This window comes from Chiloscyllium plagiosum, chromosome 24 (assembly GCF_004010195.1).
Source record: "Chiloscyllium plagiosum isolate BGI_BamShark_2017 chromosome 24, ASM401019v2, whole genome shotgun sequence".
Lineage (NCBI taxonomy): Eukaryota > Metazoa > Chordata > Chondrichthyes > Orectolobiformes > Hemiscylliidae > Chiloscyllium > Chiloscyllium plagiosum.
The window spans coordinates 13,907,926-13,929,336 of record NC_057733.1 but is presented as its reverse complement, the minus strand read 5'-3'; the positions used below and the strand labels follow the sequence as shown (position 1 = coordinate 13,929,336).

The 21,411-nt window shown below is 39.4% G+C and overlaps 1 protein-coding gene across 7 annotated transcripts in view; it reads left to right on the top strand.

The window, feature by feature from the left end:
• The window catches only part of LOC122562032 (myocardin-like), a 662,438-nt gene that overhangs the window by 369,024 nt on the left and 272,003 nt on the right, over nucleotides 1-21,411 (top strand). For all 7 annotated transcript variants that reach the window (XM_043714469.1, XM_043714471.1, XM_043714465.1 and 4 more), the window contains one exon: nucleotides 18,944-19,189. In XM_043714469.1, coding sequence (XP_043570404.1) covers nucleotides 19,129-19,189 — 61 coding nt within the window. In that variant the 5' untranslated portion in view covers nucleotides 18,944-19,128. The remainder of the gene's footprint in view (nucleotides 1-18,943; nucleotides 19,190-21,411) is intronic.

Genomic DNA, 21,411 nt, shown 5'->3' with positions numbered 1-21,411 from the left:
AAAATTAATACAGCAGGTTAAGTGGTAGTACATCAGCTGTTTGTCTTCATTCTATGAATAAGATTATAACACAGCACTTCACTAATGTGTCAATGTCTTACTACTTCTAACCTCGTGCTTCTACATGTTGTTCACTGAGAGAAAATGGTTTGAGATATTTCTGTCTGAACCATCAAGGACCAAGGTGACAGCTATCTTCGAAATGCACATATGCTCAAAGGATTTGCTTCTGCTTCCTTTTCTTCTCTGATTATAAAGAATGCCAGGTTTGGGGGTCAAGATCATTCATGATGTGGCATGAGGGAAGGATATTAATTTGTTATGGAGCAACACAAAGCTCTGCGTTGCTATGTTGTTCAGGTCACTACAGCTGAGCATAGATCTAGTGGGTCAGATAATTGGCATGACATCGACTGAACATCGCCACTGAATTTCTATAATCCCTGTGACATGGTGCTATCAAGGTATCAATCCCAACTGCCAGTCTTGTTATCATGGCTGACTTTAAAACATCCTCCTGATGAGTTGTTCCTCCAAGTAACTCTTGGGCTGCTATACCCTCTTATAGATGGTCCTTCTGTCTGTGTTTTTTAAAAAGATTTGTCTCCTGCAGTCTGGGTGCCTGGGCTCTTCAGTCAAATCCATTTTTTTCCATTACCTATTAATTCAGTTCTGCTGTCTGTTGTGATTAGTATTTCACCCTCATATTCCGTCTAACTCATAGCTACATACACCCAAATGGATACATCGGGTCTGATGTTTAATACATGAAATGGTATAATAGAATCGGAGAGGCTGGGGCTGAGGTTGTGGAGATACTGCTTCAACTCGCTTTACCGATCCCTTACTTTACCAACCTTTGGGCAGTTCACCTTACAGTTGTTCTAACTCTGACCGGCCCTCCTGTGTCTCTCCTGATGGTTTTTGTTACTCTCTCATCCTGTGCGTACGATAATATTGTTATGTCTGTTCTTCTCCACTGTAGACTTACTTGGGCATCTCCCTCTCTCACATGAAGAAAACATTGTGAAAAGAGTCAAGTTCGTCTCATGCTGTGGGGTCTATTTCAACTCAATGAAAAGCCAATGGTTTACACACAGTTAAAATCAGACTCAGTCTGTTATAATGTGTCAGACTCAGAGAATTTGCAGTGATATGGTAAAAAGGAGGTGCAGGAATGGTTCCAGAGGTTTCTTTTGAATGCTAACGTTTGATAATTTATTTCCTGTTTTGGGGCAGGGTGTTTTTCATATGTATCAGAGTTGGATCATGTGCATAAGCCCTTGTAGCTTCACTTACTTTGTTCCAGTTCCAGGGTTCACTAAGCCTTTTTTGGCACCGTGTGACAATGCTTAGAGTGATGTAGATAGAAATAACTGCCTCCACTGCCTTTCACTATAATATCCATAACACTCTCTTGCTGGATTGGTTATCCTTCGGAGGCATTGGCCTAATGTCCTTAGCTGAAAATGTGTTGCTGGAAAAGCGCAGCAGGTCAGGCAGCATCCAGGGAACAGGAAAATCGACGTTTCGGGCATAAGCCCATCTTCAGGACTTGCCTAATGTCCTTAGGCAAGTCAGCAAAACCTGCAGCTCCTTTCTGGTATTGTGAGAGAACACAATAACTAAAAAATCAGGAGGAGCCAGCCTTTCATCCGCTTGAATCTGCTCCATCATTTGATAAGATCATGACTGGTCTGGTTATGGCCTCAACTCTCCTTTCCTTTCTGCCTCTCATGACATTTAATTCCATTGTCAATCAAAAATCTAACTCAGCCGAAAGAGTATTCAGCGACCCAGTCTCTACTGCTCCCTCAGAAAAGAATTCCACAGCCTAACAACCTTCCGAGAGAAAGAGTCTTTCATCATCTCAGTCTTAGATGGGACACTGCTAATTTTTAAAATATGACCCCTATTCTAGACTCCCCTAGAAAGGGTAACAATCCACTCAGCATCCACCATGTCAAATCCCCTCAGCGTATTAGCATGTTTTAACAAGATCATTTCTCTATTCATCACCTTCGCCACCCACTCCCTCCTCCAGTCCCCCAACACTGAAGGTTGGATTCCTTTAGGCTCTCTCCTGGCTTTCATGTTCCTATTATGTACTTACAAATCTCACAGAGCACTGACCTTTTTCAACATTTTATACTTTGCAGTGTCTTAGCATTTGCCATTCTCCCAGTGATGGGTATTGTTATTAGAAATGGTAAAATTGTTTCAAATCTGTCCCACACAGGTTTCCCCATACAAAAAGCAGAAAGCTTCTGGCAGAATGATATAACTAGTGAAAGTCCTACTCTGTCACTTTAAGCAGGACGGAGAAGCCTAAGATTTGTCATTTATCCATCCTATTGAGTTCAATCCAGAGAAGAACAGATCTTTATAAACTGATTACCCAAAGATGATTTTCACTATCATGTATCCAGATCAACAACCTGAGTATATGGTAACATCACAGGATCAACAGTTTTGAGGCAGTGGCTAATATTCTGGGTCATGGGCTCAGATCCCACCACAGAATCTGGTGGAATTTAAATTGCATTAATAAGCAAACTTTGCAATTTCAAGTCATCTCATTAACAGTGACCATAAAATTATCATTGATTTTCATAAAACTTATCTCATTCACTAATATCGTGAGAGAAGGATACTTGCCTTCCTTATCCAGTCAGACGTACATCTGACTCCAAATCCACAGGAACTGCCTTTACTGAAATGGCCCAGCAAGTCACTGTTTCCAGGACAATCAGGGATGAGTAATGAATGTTGACCCAGCCAGTGATGCTCACACCCCATGGAAGAAAAAAAAGTATTTTATATGCTCCTGCATTTCTGGCAAGCAGGCTATGAGATAAAAAAAAATGTTGATACAATTTTATATTGGTCAGGGTAATATTTCAGCTACATGAAGTCAAGACAGACACAGATGGATTTTGTTTACAAGTTGAGTTGGCTGAGTTCCCTACAACTGCCAAAGTGAGCAATATGATGATGTAGATTATGAGAGCATTGTCCTCAGGAGTCCAGAATAATTCTTCTCAGAATGCAGTTACCCACAAGCAGAGGATAGAATAATATCTTTTGCATCTCACCATGAGGGCAGAGCACAATTTTGGATATCTTCTAAAATTGGTTCAGGAATTTGATCATTACCAGACCATGTACTGCTCTGAAAGTCCAGAAGTAAATAGCTGCCATCAAAGATTTTTTCTTAATGTGTTCAGACAAAGAAGGTGCAAATAGGAATGTGGTTTCATTAAAGACAGATGCTAGTAAGACTCTAATGGATAATAAGGAAATGACAGATGAGTTAAATTTCTACCTTGTATCTGTTTTCACATTAGAAAAGAGGATAAATGCCATCTTATAAGGGTACTCAGAACAGATCAAGGAAAGCTTAATGTGCATAATAAGAATAAAAATTAGTATGTAGAAAATAATGGGATTTAAGGCAATCAAATCCGTGAGTCATTATGATTTTGACACGTCATTAAAATAAATAGGGGAAGAGATTACTGATGAAATAGTCATTATTTTCCATTCCTCACCACAGTAACAAAACCAATTTGTATTTACATTGCACTGTAAAATGTCTCCAGAAGATTGATGGGAGCATGAGCAAATAAAATTTCATTTTAAGCTAAGTTAAGAAGATGCTTAGGGCAGTTGAAAGAACAACATTTGACAAAACACTTCAAAGGAGAAAAGCAAAATGGCTTGGAGAACGAATTCCAAAGTTTAAAGCCTTTTCAGGTGAACGCACAGATACTAATGAAATGCGATTAATATAAGGAATGTACAACTGTTTGGAGATACACAGAGATCTCAGAAGGTTTAAAGGCTGGAGAAGAAGTAAGAAGGTTTATTTTTGTCACAATTATACAGAATATTGCTTTTGACTTTATTAAGGTCAGTACAGTGGCTGGGTGGAAAGCCAATTGCAGGGATCGATTAAAAAATACAGACCTGGGAAGGATTGAGACTGATTTGGGAGACAACAGCACATTCAAGAACATTGAAGAGGAAAAATCCGGAGCTAGGCCAACGGTTTGCCCAGAAGATAGAATTCAAGAGTTTCTTTTTGAGGAGTGGGCGATTTGAAGGTGAGGAGGACAGTACCTGAAGAGAGAGAACTGTTAACGCTATCTACTGAGCAGGATATCAGGAAAGGAAGGTGGCTACTAACTCAAAAGCAAAATACTGTGGACCCTGGAAATCGGAGGTAAAAACAGACAATGCTAGCAATGCTCAGGAGGTCAAGCAACAAATATACTGTAAATTTGGGTGAATGATTTTGTTCTTTCTAAGCTTCTTGGAAAGCATAATCACTAATAATGAATGTTAGTATGAAACCAATTAGCAAAAAGAATATTCAGAACCTTTAAATTTATTCAGCTTTGAATACTGCTGCAAAAAAGGGAAACTCCGGACAGAACTTGTGAAATAATTCTCAATTTGAACACGAGGAGAAAACATCAGTTTGCAAAGGCACCATGTACACCCCAGCCAAACATTGCCTAGTGGCTGTTCTGGGAACAGAAATGGCAATGTGTGCATTGAATCCAATTGCTGTAAGTTTCTTTAGTGGACATTTGTTCAATTCCAGCAGCTGAGTGCTGAATATTCACTTCCATTGCTTACTGGGAGATGTGGCCCTGGGAATTTTAACAATCTCATGAAGCTTGTACTTCTGTCTTACTTAGCTTTCTTTCTTCACAGCTTGTGAATCTTGGAGTTTTAAGCTTTATAGAGCTGAAAATAACTGCATCCACCTGATTATACTCTTGACTCAGTCATCGGCAACAAAAAAAAGCAATTTGCCACATTTCGACTGTTAATGTTACTGAATTGAAAAGTACTAATAAAAGAAAGGACCAGTATTAATGGGGTTTACTTCAGCCTGTGACCTTTAATATTGCTTTGATTTGAGTTATTAACTAGGAAAATGGACAGAGCAAAGTAAAAACAAGGAGGAATACAAAGTGGAAAGAAAAAAAATGAATGACAGAATATAGTGTAATAAAAGAACCCCCTGAATCCTAGGAAAATTATGTTGTGTCTTTATGACCAATACTGAACTGCTGATGCCTTCAATAAAATAATGTTTGGTATCTGTACCTTGATAAAGTATTAACAAAAATGATGGGCATGGTGGAAAGAATTCACCTATCACTTAACTCTCATGCCTGCAGTGTTTTTTCCTATTGTAGTCAACATTTCCATGCTGTCAGCACTTATTCAAGTCAATGGAAAGTCAGAAAATAATGAATTGCTACAATAAAGAGTTACAAGAATTTACTTTAAAGGTTACTTGCAATTTTCCAGATCCTCCCGACCACTATTACCAGTGAGTTGTGAATGTTGTATTGCAAACTGTCTACTGTCATAATAAATGTCAGTGTACTGGGGGAAATGTTTTATATTGTTAACCTGCGTCACTTCTATAATGCAAATGTGGACCTCATGCAGACTCAGTGCAAGCAAAGCACACTTTGGAACTGAGGTGTTTATGCCAACATTATACAACTTCAATAAACTCTTCTTTTTCCTGGGAGTGAGATGGAGGAGTTGATGATGTCTGCCCAAAAACGTTTTGGGAGAATTGTCATCTTTGTCAAACAAAAATGGAATATCAGAACTACACATTCAAGCTAAAAAAAATTGATTGATGAAATGTGTCTCAATTCCGAGTAGTGTATTAAATGACCTTATCTTGGAAACCTCTTTGACTGGTCAGCTGTGCAATTTAAAACATGTTGCCCTGGATGTCCTGCACTAAGTCGGTTCATGCAGAGCTTGGCATTGAATTAAGAGGATTTGGGATTGAAATGTTGTCTCCTTGATATACAACAGGTGCTGCAAGCTGGCCTGTGGGATGCGGGCTAAAAACATTCTTTGGAATTCTTCAATGAATTAGTCAGGTGAAGTTTGTCTAGACAATTTTACATCCCAAGCAATTTGCACATGTCTGGAGGATAACAAATGCATGGTTTTGAAGGATATCAGTATGATGGTAGTTCTTATCTGCACAATTATGAAATAAACTTGGAAACCCCTTATAATATTTTATTGTTTCAGTCAAGGGGAAATCACCTGTCTAGACTCACTTAACCTGTTACATAAAGCATTTTTTTCAAAATCCAGATCTTGTATCCACTTGTTTGCACTTAGTTCTTATCTGATTATGTATCATTCTACAGCCACCATTTAGTTCCAATGAAGTTGGAATTCATTGGTTGAAGTGTGAACTCGATTCCTGGATCACACTCTCAGTTAAGTCATGATGTCGTGGGTTCAAATACCGTGGCAGGTTGGTTATTGTAATCTTGACTGATGCTTAAGTGCAGCAGTGAGGGAAAAATGAATTGGTCAGGTACTGTCTTTTCAATAAAACTTCAAACTGATGCCCCCATCAAACTTACAAATCCTGCAACTTCTCTTTGAAGAGCAGAGGATTTTCCCAATGTGCTGTCCAACATTAATTCTTCAACTGACTCCATCAAAATACATTAACTGGCCATTCATAACATTGAAAGCTGCTAGATCTAGCTGTGTGCAAATTGGTTAATGTACATAACTATATAATAACAGTGATTGATTTTTTTCAAGTGTTAAATTATCTGAAGTACTCTTGCGGTTGTCATGCAGATGCAAAAATTGATACATAAATGCAACTTTGTTCTTTTTTTCTTGACTGACTTGTGTTTTTGAGGCAAAACAATTTTTGAACTGTCTCATTAGAATAAGCTTTGGTATCTAGCCTAACTATATTATAATAAATTTCTGTTTGAATTACTTTGGCAAAGACAAGTTATACTTTCTGCAGATTTGTAAAGAAACAAATGAAAGTATAATCCTGAGTAGCAAGGCTACTTAATAACTTAAGTATTGCTGAGAAAATACGCATTTTGTGGAAATACTTTCATCTTGCACTCATCAGGGCATCTTATAAGATTAGGAGCTGTGTGGCACAATGGTAGTGTCACTACCTCTAAGCCAAGCGATCTAGTTTCAAGTCCCACCTGCTTCAGAGGTATGTAATAACATCCCTAAACAAGCTGATTAGAAAAATGTTTACAAATTCAAGAGGAAAACCAATATTTATACAGCATAAGAGGAGAGTGCTGACTGGTCAACAAGTGAACTGTGATTGGTGGTGTGATTGCCTTACAGAATATACCCATTCATGATGATCGACAGTTAACAGCCAAGCTTCATTAAATGTTCAACCAAGCAGATTGATCCTAATTGGTCCATGAATTACCTTGACAAATAAGCCAGCGAATCACTGTCATCTGTCTTATTAAGTTGAAACAGATGTACTATACATACCTTTTTTTTTCTGTCTGTGAAGAACAGGGCCGTATAAATTTTGAAGAAGTTGTTTCCATTTAGTTTGAATGAGATTTTCTTTTAGTATTCATTTCAAGGGCATTGTGAAGTTTGCCAATGGTGAATATTCTGTGAATATGAGGAACGTTGGAAGCATGAAGGAGGATTAGGGTATGGGTTATACAAGGGAGTTGATACAAGTGGAGGGCTTATAAGATGGGTGTAGTGGTGAGGATTTGAGGGCCTTCCATTCATTATTAAAACTGCACTACTGTCTCAGTAAACAGGCATTCCAATCTGCCAAACTGGCCCTCCACTCATCTCTGTTCCCACCTCACACTTGCCTGCAAAGACAGCAAATCTGACTTCATTCCTGGTGCAACCTTCCACTTCCCGAGTAAAATCTTCTTTCTAATGTCAGCTGCAAACTTGGATGTACTCCTCTCATCCAAGTCACTGATAATATCTAATGGCAACCTGAGAATATTGGGCAGATCTCTGCAGAGCATCACTTGTCACATTCTAACAATCTAAAGCATGGTTTCTTCATCCCTGTGTTCTCTCTCTTACCTCCCACCAAAGTTATAATCAATTTTAGTCAAGGTTCACTTTTGTGAATGATATTTTGTTCAGGAAACAAAAGTAAGTGCCATATGGAAGTCAATAATGATAGCATTCTGAGATGTTCACCTATCACCAGTGACCACCTCAAAAAAAAACCTAAACCAAGTGGACGTGAACAAAAACAGAAATTGCTGGAAAAGCTCAGCAGGTCTGGCAGCATATGTGAAGAGAAATTAGAGTTAACATTTTGGGTCTGGTGACTCTTTCCTCGGAACACCAGGTGGACGTGACTTACTCTTAACAAATCCTTGCTTATACTCTTTGAACAGTTTAAAATTAATGGCAATGTTTGGGGATTTTCATCTGTCAGCAGTGAATTTCTGCATTTTTTATTCCAACACATGCCTTCACTGAAATAATAATCTGGAAAGAACGGCTTTGGATTGATTAAATCTGTGGTAATGACAATATCCTCTTGAAATGAGATTTGCATAACCACTTGGGATAAAGTGGCTAACATCAGACCAAATGAAAAGGTTTAAGAATATTTTGATCACTATGAATGCATGCTATTGTCCACCAGTTCTGGTGATGTTCTTTCTGATAGTTGACTGGTGTAGTGCCAAACCATTTTGAATTCTCTATAACTACAAACCGACTAGGCTCAGCACTTGTCCAGCCACAGCTGAGTCTTCGATGACAATACATTCTTTGTTTTTCTGTTCATTAGTAAGATGTGGGAGCAGAGTTAGGCCATTCAGCCCATCAAGTCTGTTCTGCCATTCAAAGAGATCATGACTGATCTGACCATCCTCAACTCCATTTTCCTGCCTTTTGCCTACACATATTGATTCTCTTAGTGATTAAAAACCTGATTGTCTCAGTCTTCAATGTACTTATTTACACAACTTCTCCAACTTTCTGTGAGAAAGAACTCTACAGATACATTATCCACTGAGAGAAGAAATTCCTCTCCCTCGTAGCCCTACACACGGATGAGAAAGCCCACCATTTCGACTGGGACAACACATCTATCCTGGGACAGGCTAAGCAAAGACATGCCAGAGAATTCCTAGAGGCCTGGCACTCCAACCACAACGCCATAAACAAACACATAGATCTAGGTGCCATCTATCAACCCCTCAGAAAATGAACAGGAAATGACATCACCACAAACCCCAGAAACCCCATCCAGGAGAAAGATATAAATAGAAAGCAGGAAACAACAGCTTTGCTTCACTTGGAGGTCGCCACTGATGATGTTACCTAGCCAGGTAATGAAACGTCTGGATATCAAACCTACAGCTCAGCGAGCAAACCTACACCCTAGAAGAAATTCCTCCCCACCTTTGTCTTAAAAGGGCAATCTCTTACTCTGAGATTATGCCTTCTGGTCCTAGACTCTCCCACAGGGAGAAGCAACCTTTCCACATTCACCCACTCAAGGCCCCTAAGAATCTTATGTTTCTATACGTGTACACTGTTCTTCTAAATTGTGATGAGTACAGGCCCACCCTCTTTAACCTACTGATAAAATAATCCCTCCGTAGCTTGAATCAACCAAGTGAACATTCTCTGAACTGCCACCATTGTCAGTATATCCTTCATTAGATAAGGGAACCAAATCAGTTCTCAGTATAACAAGAACCGAAATCAAAATTTGTGAGAAGATTTGTAGCTCGAGTGCTCGTAGTTGTGGTTCTGTTTGCCCAGCTGGGAATTTGTGTTGCAGACGTTTTGTCCCCTGTCTAGGTGACATCCTCAGTGCTTGGGAGCCTCCTGTGAAGCGCTTCTGTGATGTTTCCTCCAGCATTTGTAGTGGTTTGAATCTGTCGTTTCCGGTTGTCAGTTCCAGCTGTCCGTTGCAGTGGTCGGTATATTGGGTCCAGGTCAATGTGCTTATTGATTGAAGCTGTGGATGAGTGCCATGCCTCTAGGAATTTCCTGGATGTTCTCTGTTTGGCTTGTCCTATAATAGTAGTGTTGTCCCTGGGACAAGCCAAACAGAGAACAGCCAGGGAATTCCTTGAGGCATGGCACTCATCCACAAATTCAATCAATAAGCATGTCGACCTGGACCCAATATACCGGCCACTGCAACGGACAGCTGGAACTGACAACCGGAAGGGGCAGATTCAAACCACTACAAATGCCGGAGGAAAGATCACAGAAGTGCTTCACAGGAGGCTCCCAAGCACTGAGGATGTCACCGAGACAGGGGACGAAACGTCTGCAACACAAATTCCCTGCTCGGCGAACAGAACCGCAACAAGAACCAAAATTGCTATAGAAACTCAGCAGATCTGCCATGGGATCTGAAACGTTGACTCTCCTTTCTCTCCACAAATGCTGCCAGTCCTGCTGGGTTTCTCCAGCAATTTCTGTTTTCAGTTTCAATTTCCAGAGTCTGCAGTTTTTGTTTTTATCACAGTATAACACTTGTGGTCTGACTAGTGCCTTGCATAGTTTTAGCAAGACCTCTCTATTTTAAAACACCACTACCTTTGAAATAAAAGCCAGTGTTCCATTTGCATTCTGTAATACCTGTTAAAATTGCATGTTAGTTTTTTTTTGTGTGACTTATGCATAAGGATTCTCAAATAATGCTGACCTGTAACTTTCTGTAGTCTTTCTCCATTTAAATAATATTCAGCCTCTCTATGCTTCCTGCAAAAGTGCTTTAGCTTATATTTTCCCACATCATATTCGAAATGCCATGTTTTTCCCACTCACTTAATCTGCAATCCCATTGCATCATCCTCATTGCTTGCTTTCCCACCTATTTCTGTGTCTTTCACAAGCTTGAAATATTTGAAACCTTGGAATTTAGTTTTATTCCCTGATATGATGTATGTGTCAATGGCAAGGCCAACATTTGTTGCCTGTCCCTAATTGCCTTTGAATTGGATGGCTTGCTAGGGCACTCTGAAGGCAGTTAAGAAGTCAACCACATTGCGGTGGGTTGAGAGTCATATCTAGACACGACGGTTAAAATGTTGTATCTGTGTTTCAAATGTGCATTCGCCATTCTTGAGGTCGATATCTCTGGGGAATGGAATACTTCCTATTTCAGCCCTCTGTCAGTGTCAAGCGCTTTCAAGTCCAATACGTGATGTTTCAGTCTATATTCGACAATTCTCATACTCTTGAAACATGTATCAGCCTTAAGCACATAAAAACATGTTTTCATACTATGAAAGGATTTATAGGAAGCGTGCATCAAAAGGACATAAAGTTAGACCATAAGACATAGGAGCAGAATTAGGCCATTTGGCCCATCGAGACTATTCTGCTATTTGATCATGGCTGATATGTTTCTTAATTCTATTCCCCTGTCTTCTCCCCATTGCCCTGCATCCCCTTACCAATCAAGAACTTATCTATATTTGTCTTAAATACATTCAATCACTTGGCCTGAACAGCCCTCTGCAGCAAGGAGCTCCACACATTAACTATTCTCTGGTTGAAGAAATTCCTCCTTATCCTAAAGGGTCATCCCTTCACTCTAAGGCTAGGCCCTTGGGTCCACATCTCTCCTACTTGTGGAAACATCTTGGCCATATCCACTCTATCCAGGCTTCTTAGTATTTTGTAGGTTTCAATCAGATTCCCCCTCATCCTTCTAAACTCTATCAAGTACAGACTCAGAATCCTCAATCGCTCCTTATATGACAAGCCCTTCATCCTGGGATAATTCTTGTAAACCACCTCTGGACCTCTTCCAATGCTAGCACATACTGCTTTAGGTACAGGGCCCAAATCTGCTCACAGTGTTCCAAATGCAGTTCTACCAAGGCCTTCTACAGCCTTAGCAGTACCTCCAGGTTGATACAGGGTGATATTTTTCCAATAACTGCAATCATCATGTGGTCTTTCTGAACAAAGTCGGCCAATTTTTAATATCCAATCAAGGCAAACTTTGTTATGCATCTGTGTCTATATATTGAAGCTAGAATGAAAGAAATAAGATCAAGAGTGAACTATATAGTCTTCAAATCTGCTCCAATGTTTAATCTGATCTTGGAAAATTAAATGTATTCAATGATGTAGCAGAATTAAATGTATTCAATGATGTAGCATCTATTATTCAATGGGGTTGAACATTCTAACGATTCACAACACTTTGAGTGAAGTAACGTCTCCTCATCTCCATCCTAAATGATGGAGAATGTCCAGGTATTATAGATTTACTGACCGACAATTTTAATCCCCCAGCATCTATCCTGTTAAGCTACTTTAGACACTCATATGTTTGAAAGAGAAGATTTAAGAACACAAATCTAATTAATGTTACCCATTTTCCTAGGAAATCACTCTCAAGTTAATGGTTTGGGTTCAAGACCAGTCAAGGACACTGGTACAATTTAGATTGTTAACAAATTTTAAAACCAAAAGTTATCTCTGCAGTGGTGACATGGAGTTATCATTGACTGTTGTGAAAACCAATCTGGCTTACTAATGTCCATTACAGAAGGAAATTTGCCATCCTCACTTGGTCACAGGCTCCAGACCCACAGGAATTTTCTTAGTCTAAAAGTGTTGTGCTGGAAAATCACAGCAGGTCAGGCAGCATTCATAGAGCAGGAGAGTCGACGTTTCGGGCATAAGCCCTTCATCACCGAATGCTCCTGGTGAAGGGCTTATGCTGAAATGTCGCTTCTCCTGCCCCTCAGATGCTGCCTGACCGGCTGTGCTTTTCCAGCACCATAATTTTCAACTCTGATCTCCAGCATCTGCAGCCTTCACTTGCTCCTAGCAATGTCCTTGGTTGATTCTTCACTGCCTTCTAAAATGACACACAATTCATAGCAGATTGGGGATAGGCAATAAAGGGTGGCCTTTCTGCAAACACCCAGAACACATGAAAGAATTTTTAAAAACTCCTGTACTCCTATCTCATGGAAATAAAGGTCTATGTACCATTTGTCATCGTAATTATTGCTGTATTTCCTTGCTAATTTTCTGTGTTCCTTATGTAAGCACACCCCAGTCTCTTTGAACACTAAGATTTATATGTTTCTCACCTTTTCAATAATATTCTGCTTTTCTGTAACCAAAATAAATAACTTTACATTTCCTTACATTATGCTCTGTTTGCTATTTTGTTGTCCGATCACTTAATCTGTTTTTGTTGTCCAATCACTTAATCTGTGTGTCTCTGCAGCCACTCTATGTCCTCCCCACCATTAACCTTTTCACTTAGTTTTGTACTATCATCAAGCATGGAAATGTTACTCTTTAACTTCGCCTCCAAGTCACTAATCCAACTGATAAATAAGTGAGGCCTCAGCACTTATCCTCACGGTGTTCCACTTCTCAAACTCACTCCACCAGAAGAGAAAGCATTCATCCAATGAACAGAGGCAAATTTGAACCTTGCTCAGAAATATGAAAAAATGTGTTAGACCGACTGCATTACTCGGTAACTGAAGAGATGGGCATTCAATAGTTTCAATCAAAACTTTTATAATTTGCTTTCACTGCGACGCCCTTGAACATGTCTCTCCTCCGATCCAATCCTCACTGGCATTTCAGCTATAGCTTTACAATCAGTAAAAAGTGTGATCAAACAAGCAATCCCAAAATGATTCAAGTACAGGCAAGAACTGATTGAGACAATAGCTCACAAGTAATTGGGACATTTGTAATCAGTGTTGAACAAACAAAAGGTATATCTAAATGGTGGAAAGACATGTTTGCTGCTGTATATTCTATTGTGCCACAGTTTGAATTTGGTGGGCTTGCCTTTTTCAGCTGCAATTAAGTAGTGGGATGAAACAGTAAACAGTAATGCTGATTACTATGGTAAAAAGGTTTCAGTAAAAGGGGTAAGTTTAAAGAAGAGATGAGAAGCAACTTTTTAAAAAAAAGAGTTTGCATATTCTCCCTGTGTCTGCATGGGTTTTCTCTGGGTGCTCCGGTTTCTTCCCACAGTCCAAAGATGTGCAGGTCAGGTGAATTGGCCATGGTAAATTGCCTGAAGTGCGAGGTGCATTAGTCAGAGGGAAATGGGTCTGGGTGGGTTACTCTTTGGAGGGTCGGTGTGGACTTGTTGGGCCGAAGGGCTGTTTCCACACTGTAGAGAATCTAATAAATAAATAACAAGACTGACATTTATTTTGAGTGATCAAACCAGACATTAGATTAAAATAAATTTGTGGATTAGCAAGATTTGTAATAATCTTCAACCAGGACTAGTTTTCTCACTGTGTAGCTATGCAATGCCTTTTCTTTTAGCATCACTCATGAAAATAGTTGGCTCTTGAGAACTAATTGTCAGTGTCAAGTTACAGCATTTTAAATGATAAAGCATGATCTCATCTTATCACAGATTGATTTATTGTACCTGTGCTGGCCAAATGTACAAGAGCTTAGTCTTAAATCGGATGCATACTAAAAAGGTTATTTTATTTTATTCATTCATGGGATATAGGCTATGCTGACTGGGCCAGCATTAGTTGCCCATTGTCATTTGGCTTTGAGAAGGTGGTCATGACCTGCCTTCTTGAATTGCTGCAGTCCATGTGCTGTCAGTACACTCACGGTGCTGTTAGGAAGGAATTCCAACATTTTACCTCAACAACACTGAAGAAACAAGGATATATTTCCAAGTTAGGATGGTTGTGGCTTGAATGGGACCTTGCAAGTGGTGTTGTTCCAATATATCTGTTGTCCTTATCCTTCTAGACAGTAGCAGCTTTGGAAGGAGTCTCTTAGCTGTCTAAAGAGCATTGGTGAATTTCTCCAGTGCATTTTGTAGATGGTTCTGACTGCCATTATTGTGCAACAGTGGTGGAGGGAGTGAATCTTTGTCAATGTGATGCCTACCAAGCGAGTTGCTTTGTCCCGGATGGTGTCAAGTTTCTTGAATGTTACTGGAGCTGCACCCATCCAGACTAGTGGGGAGTATTCCATCACACTCCTGACTTGCTCCTTGTAGATGGTGGACTGGTTTTTTGGAGTGAAGACATGAGTTATTTGCTGCAGTATTCCCAACCTCTGCCCTGCTCTTGTTACCACAATATTTACTACAATATTCAGTTTCTGGTCAGTGGTGGCCTTCAGAATGTTGACAGTGGGGAATTCAGCAATGGTAATGCCATTGAATGTTAAAGCGTGGTTATTAGATTGTCTGTTGTTGGAGATGCTTGGCACCTATGTGATGCAAATATTAATTGCTATTTGGCAATGTAAGCCTGCTATCATCTAGGTCCTTTTGCATTTGGACATAGATTGCTTCAGTATCTGAGGAGTCATAAATGGTGCTGAATATTGTGCAATCATTCCAATTTCTGACCTAATAATAGCAGGAACATAATGGAGTAAGCCTAGGACACTATCCTGAGGAATACCTGCAAAAATGTCCCCAAACTGTGATGACTGACCTCCAACATGCAGAACCATTTTCCTCTGTGCCAGGTATAACTGCAATCAGTAGAGAGTTTCCCCCTAATTCCCATTGGCTGTAATCTCACTAGGATTCTTGATACTACACTAGTCAACTGTCATTTTGAATGTGAAGGTGGTCGCTCTCATCTCCCTCTGGAGTTCAGCTGTTTTGTCCATGTTTAAAACTTGGTTGTAAAGAGCTCAGGAAGACAGTTCACTAATACAGTTGATGACACCTTTGGCCACTTTAATGATGAATGACTGTCAATGTATGGGTGATAATTGGCTGCACTCGATTTATACTTCTATTTGTGTACAGGATCAATTTTCCACATTAATTGAGTAGTTGCCTGTGCTGGAAAGGCTTGTTTCGGGATTCAGCAAGTTCAGAAGATACTCTTCTGTATCTTTGCTGGAATGTTGATAGGCAATCTAGCCTTTGTACTATTAGTGTCTCTAGCCATGTTTTTTAATATCATGAAAGAGAATCAAATTGACTGAAGACTAGCATCTGTGATGTTGGGACCTCTGGAGGAGGCCAAGATGGATCTCCATCGTAATATCCTGCTGAAGATCTTTGCAAATACTTCAGCCTTATCTTTTGCGTTGATGTGCTGGTTTCCTCCATCATGGAAGACAGGGATACTTGTGGCATTAAAGCACGGATTACAAAGAGGGAAAACTTAGTGCCAGTGGTTGACCTTCCAAAATATAATTGTTTTGGGATCAATTCATTATCATTGGTGTTGTAGTGATTGGAAGCAGATTGACCTTGTTGACTACTAGGTTGTTGATTGGAGTTGTTAATCGGGAAAGCCCTGGCTGACCAATATAACCAGGAGATTGGAATCTCCTCAGTTGAATGGATTGCGGCTGGCTACAATCAGTGTACTGTACACAAGTAAATAAAGGGTGACTTAGTATCAGAATACCAGCTTCTGTGCAGTTATTTCAGGTGGGTAGGATTAATGACTAACTGTAAGACAAAAATGAATTATGTATCATTATAGATATTTGAATGTTAGACTTATTTGGAATTAAATGCTAGACTTAGAAGCTTGTGTAATGATTGGAAATGTGTGACCAACTGTCATCTTGCAAGCGATAGGCGGCTCTTCTTTGGGATTTCTTATTTGATATTGGTGCGAATACTGTTCTTTAGATTTCAGTATTATTGTCATGTATAATGAAATTCAGGAGTACAAATGTAATTGCCACCATTCCCAGCGTCATCTTAAGTACAAAAGTACCTCGGCACAAAATCTAAGGTACGAAAATAAAGAAAGAACGTTAATAAATAAAGAAACATGTTAAAATGTTCATTGTCAAATACTTTTTAGTATAAAGTAAAGAATAAAGAAATGAAGTTGGAAGTTAAATGTTACAGTCCTTTTTTAAGCCAAATGTCTGCATTCACTCCACACTGGGCTTTGCCCACAAGGGCTCACTCTCCCGTGCTGAGTCATATCCTGCCGCAGCTCATTGGCCACTTCATCATCAACTGCTACTTTGCTCACCAGCCGGCAGCGGAAAACTAAACAAGAAGGAAAAAAAACCAAAAGGCTGACAGAATGGATGAGACCCAGACTCAAGCGCCCAGAGTCTGCATACTCCGTTGCTGTCATCTTGGATCACCGACAGCCATCTATTTTTCTGCAGAGGTTGTTGAAACACTGAGGATACTGTTGAACTCTTCTGAAGAAGAGTCAAACCAGACTTAAAACGATCGTTCTGTTTGCCTCTTCTCAGATGCTGCCAGCTCTGCTGAGTTTCTATATGTTTGTCGCTAAACAACCTTCTGCTCACCCTCCTCTAATGAGTTTATGCTTGTGTATGTTAGCTGATGATAAAGAAAGAATCAATCTTTCTTTTTTCAGATTGTCCAGCTGTGGGAAACCCTTTGCCCCAAAAAGCTGCAACATTAGCCCATACCTACTATGATTCCTGTCTTGAATAAGAGTGGATTGAAATAATTGCTTGTACATTTAATTTTGCTATGCCACCAGCAATTTACAAGGTTTTTTTTAACCTTGTGATAAACTGACACATAAAACACAAAGTGAAAAACCCAAAAGTACTGCGGTTGCTGGAAATCTGAAACAAAAACAGAGATTGCTGGAAAATCTCAGCAGGCCTGGCAGCATCTGTGGAGAGAAATCAGTGTTTCTGTTTCAGGTTGAGTGATCCTTCTTCAGAACTGTGCTAAAGACGGGTCACAGGACCTGAAATGTTATCTCTGGTTTCTCTTCACAGATGCTGCCAGACCGACTGAGTTTTTCAAGCAGGTTCTGTTGTTGTAACATAAGACACGGAAGTCATTTTTAAAATCTGTGCAGGCAGCTGTTTCAACAGGAGGTAAGTCTAAAGAGGAAAGCAGAGGGAACTGGTAAAGGTTTAACAAAAACATTGGAATAAATTAATCTACAGAAAGCCATAGATAAGTGAAATAAACAGCTCATGATATGTTTTGTAAACTGATGTTGGATCCCTTAATGTGTACAGAAATAGAGAATGTAGTGTCGTTAATATTTATGGGTAGCTGGAGACTGCACAAGACCTGCTCTTGGAACAGTCTGTAAATTAATTTGCTGGCAACAAATCTTGAAGTGAGGCACGTTCCTCTCCTCTTAAATGTGTTCAGGCATTTCAAATAAAATGTAATCAAGCTATGTGGAAATTGTAAATTGACTCTGTGCACAATAACTGAGCCTGCAAACAAAGTCAGTGGACTTGAAGTTGATGTTAGAGCTTTCGTTTAACTTTGCAGCCCAAAGAAAATGTGCAGAACAGTTCCATGAGTGACGAGAAGAAACACAGTTATAAAATATTAATTTTTAATTCTTGTTGGAGTAGCTTCAGGCATGCAGAACATGCTTTCGATTTACTATCTCAACGAAAATGAAATTCGGTAATTATGTCAATCAATGGGTGGGGGGGAAGAAATTCCAAGGGATGTGAAAATGCTGTGAACAGCACATGGTTATTCAAGGTGTAAGCATTATAGAATGCACCGTGACTTTTGACTCCATCTTTGAACATGGTTAAAGCATGACAGCAAACCTGATACAGGTTTCTGAGAAGAGATTTGCAGCTGTATTTCGCTTGCCATCCACCTGTTTCTAAAACATTCTAATCTTTAAGCAGTTACTCTTGAGATTTAAAAATGGAAAACAAACGTCACGATGTATGACTACCAGAAAGCCCACTGCACCGACAGAATTGTGACAAGGTAAAACCCCATCCACATACCCATCTTCTCCTGGGCCAAATATAAACCCAGGTATGATGTACCTTCTAGAAGATGGAGATCCCTGCTTATAAAGCAACTATGAGTTTTCATCTGTAATAAAACAAAAATTCAGTCAAGAAACAATTCCACCTCACTGACTCTATTCTACCAGCTACCTAATTGTGGATTGGATAGTCTGATTCGTATATGTAATACTAAATATTACATTTACAATCTCCATGATGTGGGGTTAGAATCTGGAGCTGTTTATGAGTTGGTTAACGTGATGAGGGGATTAGGGTGATGTTGAAGATTAATGTATCAATCAAGCATGGCACAAAACGTTTAAATTCATACAAGGAAGAGATGGTATATTTTCAGCAAAGAGTTGCCTGATGAGTTTTGCATGTTTGTTTTATTTTCCAGGTTGACTGAATTTTAGTGAATTTTGTAGAGTTGAATAATTCAAAGTGGAGCAGCCAAAAGAAGCAGATCCCACTCCGAGCAAGTTGACCGGAGTGACCAAACATGAGGGTGTGGACCAGAATTCGGACCCAGGCCATCAGAACACTGAACATTGCAACCCCAAGAATGACTGTGTGACCACAGAAATGAAAGATTTATCTCGGCAGTCCGAGCAGCCACTGCCACCTCTTACTGAACGGAAGAATGGTAGGCTGGGCTTTTTTTTTAATTCGATAAAGTCATAAATTAAATGGCTAATAGCTGTTCTATAAACAATCAGAGGATAAGCTGTTCATGATTTCTCTTAGATTTTGTCAATACTGAATGAAGCAGTGTTCAATAGTCCAATAAGCAGTGCTACCCAAGTAATTTTCTCATGCTAAACTTTCATTGAATTTAAAAATTCGTCTGCACTATACTCAAGAAAATCAACACCATGTCTCTCTGAAGCTGAGAAGCATTTTTCCTTTCAGGAGCAAATCACCAACTGATCAGATGGCACCTGGAATCCTCTTCCAGGATCAGTTTTGGTTACAACAACAATGGTCTGTGTTCACACTGGCGCTGCCCTCTGCACAGCTTATTTCCTTACATTCCTGAAATTAAAAGTTATCGGGTTTTTTTTAAGGCAGCTATACTAAGTTACAAGTCCTTTATTCTCCTGTCAGAATAAATATTGGATACACAATATTTGCTGCTAATTGGATCTAACATACTGAGCTGCTAAGAAATTCCTGTGACTCACAATCTTCTTTTTTAATCGTGTAAGTACCTTCGTCTGTGCTTAATGCTTTTTGCTTAAGGCCCTTCATATACAATTAGGTTATCTTCAAACTGGTATTTTACCACTGACATTTGACATATGCTATTAATCTGTCAGTTGTAAAGGATGTTATGGAGCTTTGTCAGGTGTGATTTGGGTCCATGACCATCCAGAGACTCCAGCTTGTATGATGATAATGTTACAATTGTCCTAAGTGTTAAAGTTCAGACAAAGTGCACAGTGCGTTAGTGAACCAGGTTTCAGCAATTTAGTGATAAGACCATTAGAAACAGAAGGAGAACAGGAATAAAGTAGTTTTGAGGTGGAATCACTGTTGTATTGTAGGAACATTTTGCAGCCAATTGCAGATAGCAACATTCCACAGACAGCAATGAATTGGATCAATCTGTCTTGGTGATGTCACTTGAAAGGTAAATATCTAAATCATATGAACTCCCCTTCTGTTTGTTTAACGGTGTTTTTTTTTCTTTTCACCTGAGAGGACATGTGTCTTATTTTAATTTCTTTCCAAAAGACAACACCTCTGGCAGTACAACTTTGCAGTTTGCCAGTTCTCATAATGTGCACATAGCTCTGGAGTAGAACTCACTACCTTCTGACTTTGAGGCGAGAATGCTACCACTGATCCAAAGCTGACACCTAATTATGCTGGCACGCTATCCTCAAATGAACAATTTTTGGTCTCCAAGAGGCTACACAATGAAGAGACCTAGGCCCTCTTCACATCCCATCCAAGAATAAAACTGTGGGCATTTAGGCTCCATCACTTTCTTGCACCGACAAGCCGCCAATTCTTCATATTTGCAATTTGGATAGGAGAACAGCCTGGACGAGGAAGAATCCAAAACAAAGCAGAACAATGTTTGGTCATGGAGACTGAAAAATTAATACCAGCATAAGTGAAAGCTTTGTCTTCAAACCAACCTATCTGATGTTTGTTTTGCACTCCATTGCATTTTGCTTTCGAGTGAAATTAAAAGTGTGTATATCATTTTGACAGACTTGTCTAGTTTTGTTAAGATCATTCTGGTTTGCTCAGTAATTAATAAGACTAGTCAGAAGTGCCGGAATCATTTCATTTTTGTACTAAATTTGGCAGCCCCAAGCCACAGAATGAGAAGTCAATGTACATGGTATCACCTGGGTAAAGGAAGCATTTCTAAGGTTTTAGTTGCCATTATAGAATTGCAGAGGAAGCTAATATTGCAACCTTTTGGGGCTTTATCTAATCACAATGATTTTAGGGCTCAACATTTATCTGCTGATGTGTGTCACTGCCATTAACTTTGCCATTGGCATCTATTTATAATCTGCACTGAAGTGTCTTGAGGTAACTATGACACAATGGTCTCAATGCAACTCATTCCATGGATGTCAGGATTTTGTATATTAGTATATGCTTAAATGAATTAATAATAAATCCGTTTGCTGAAACCTACCTTCTCAAATTTCAGAATATTGTTATATACATGAGCAGAAAGAATGAATAGTTGAGAAAGGCTTTAATTGCATCATAATTCTGAGTGTAAAATTTAAACAGTTGTCTTATTCATTTGCATGTTAAGAAGTAAAGCAGATGGAAATGTGTTGCTGGAAAAGCGCAGCAGGTCAGGCAGCATCTAGGGAACAGGAGAATCGACGTTTC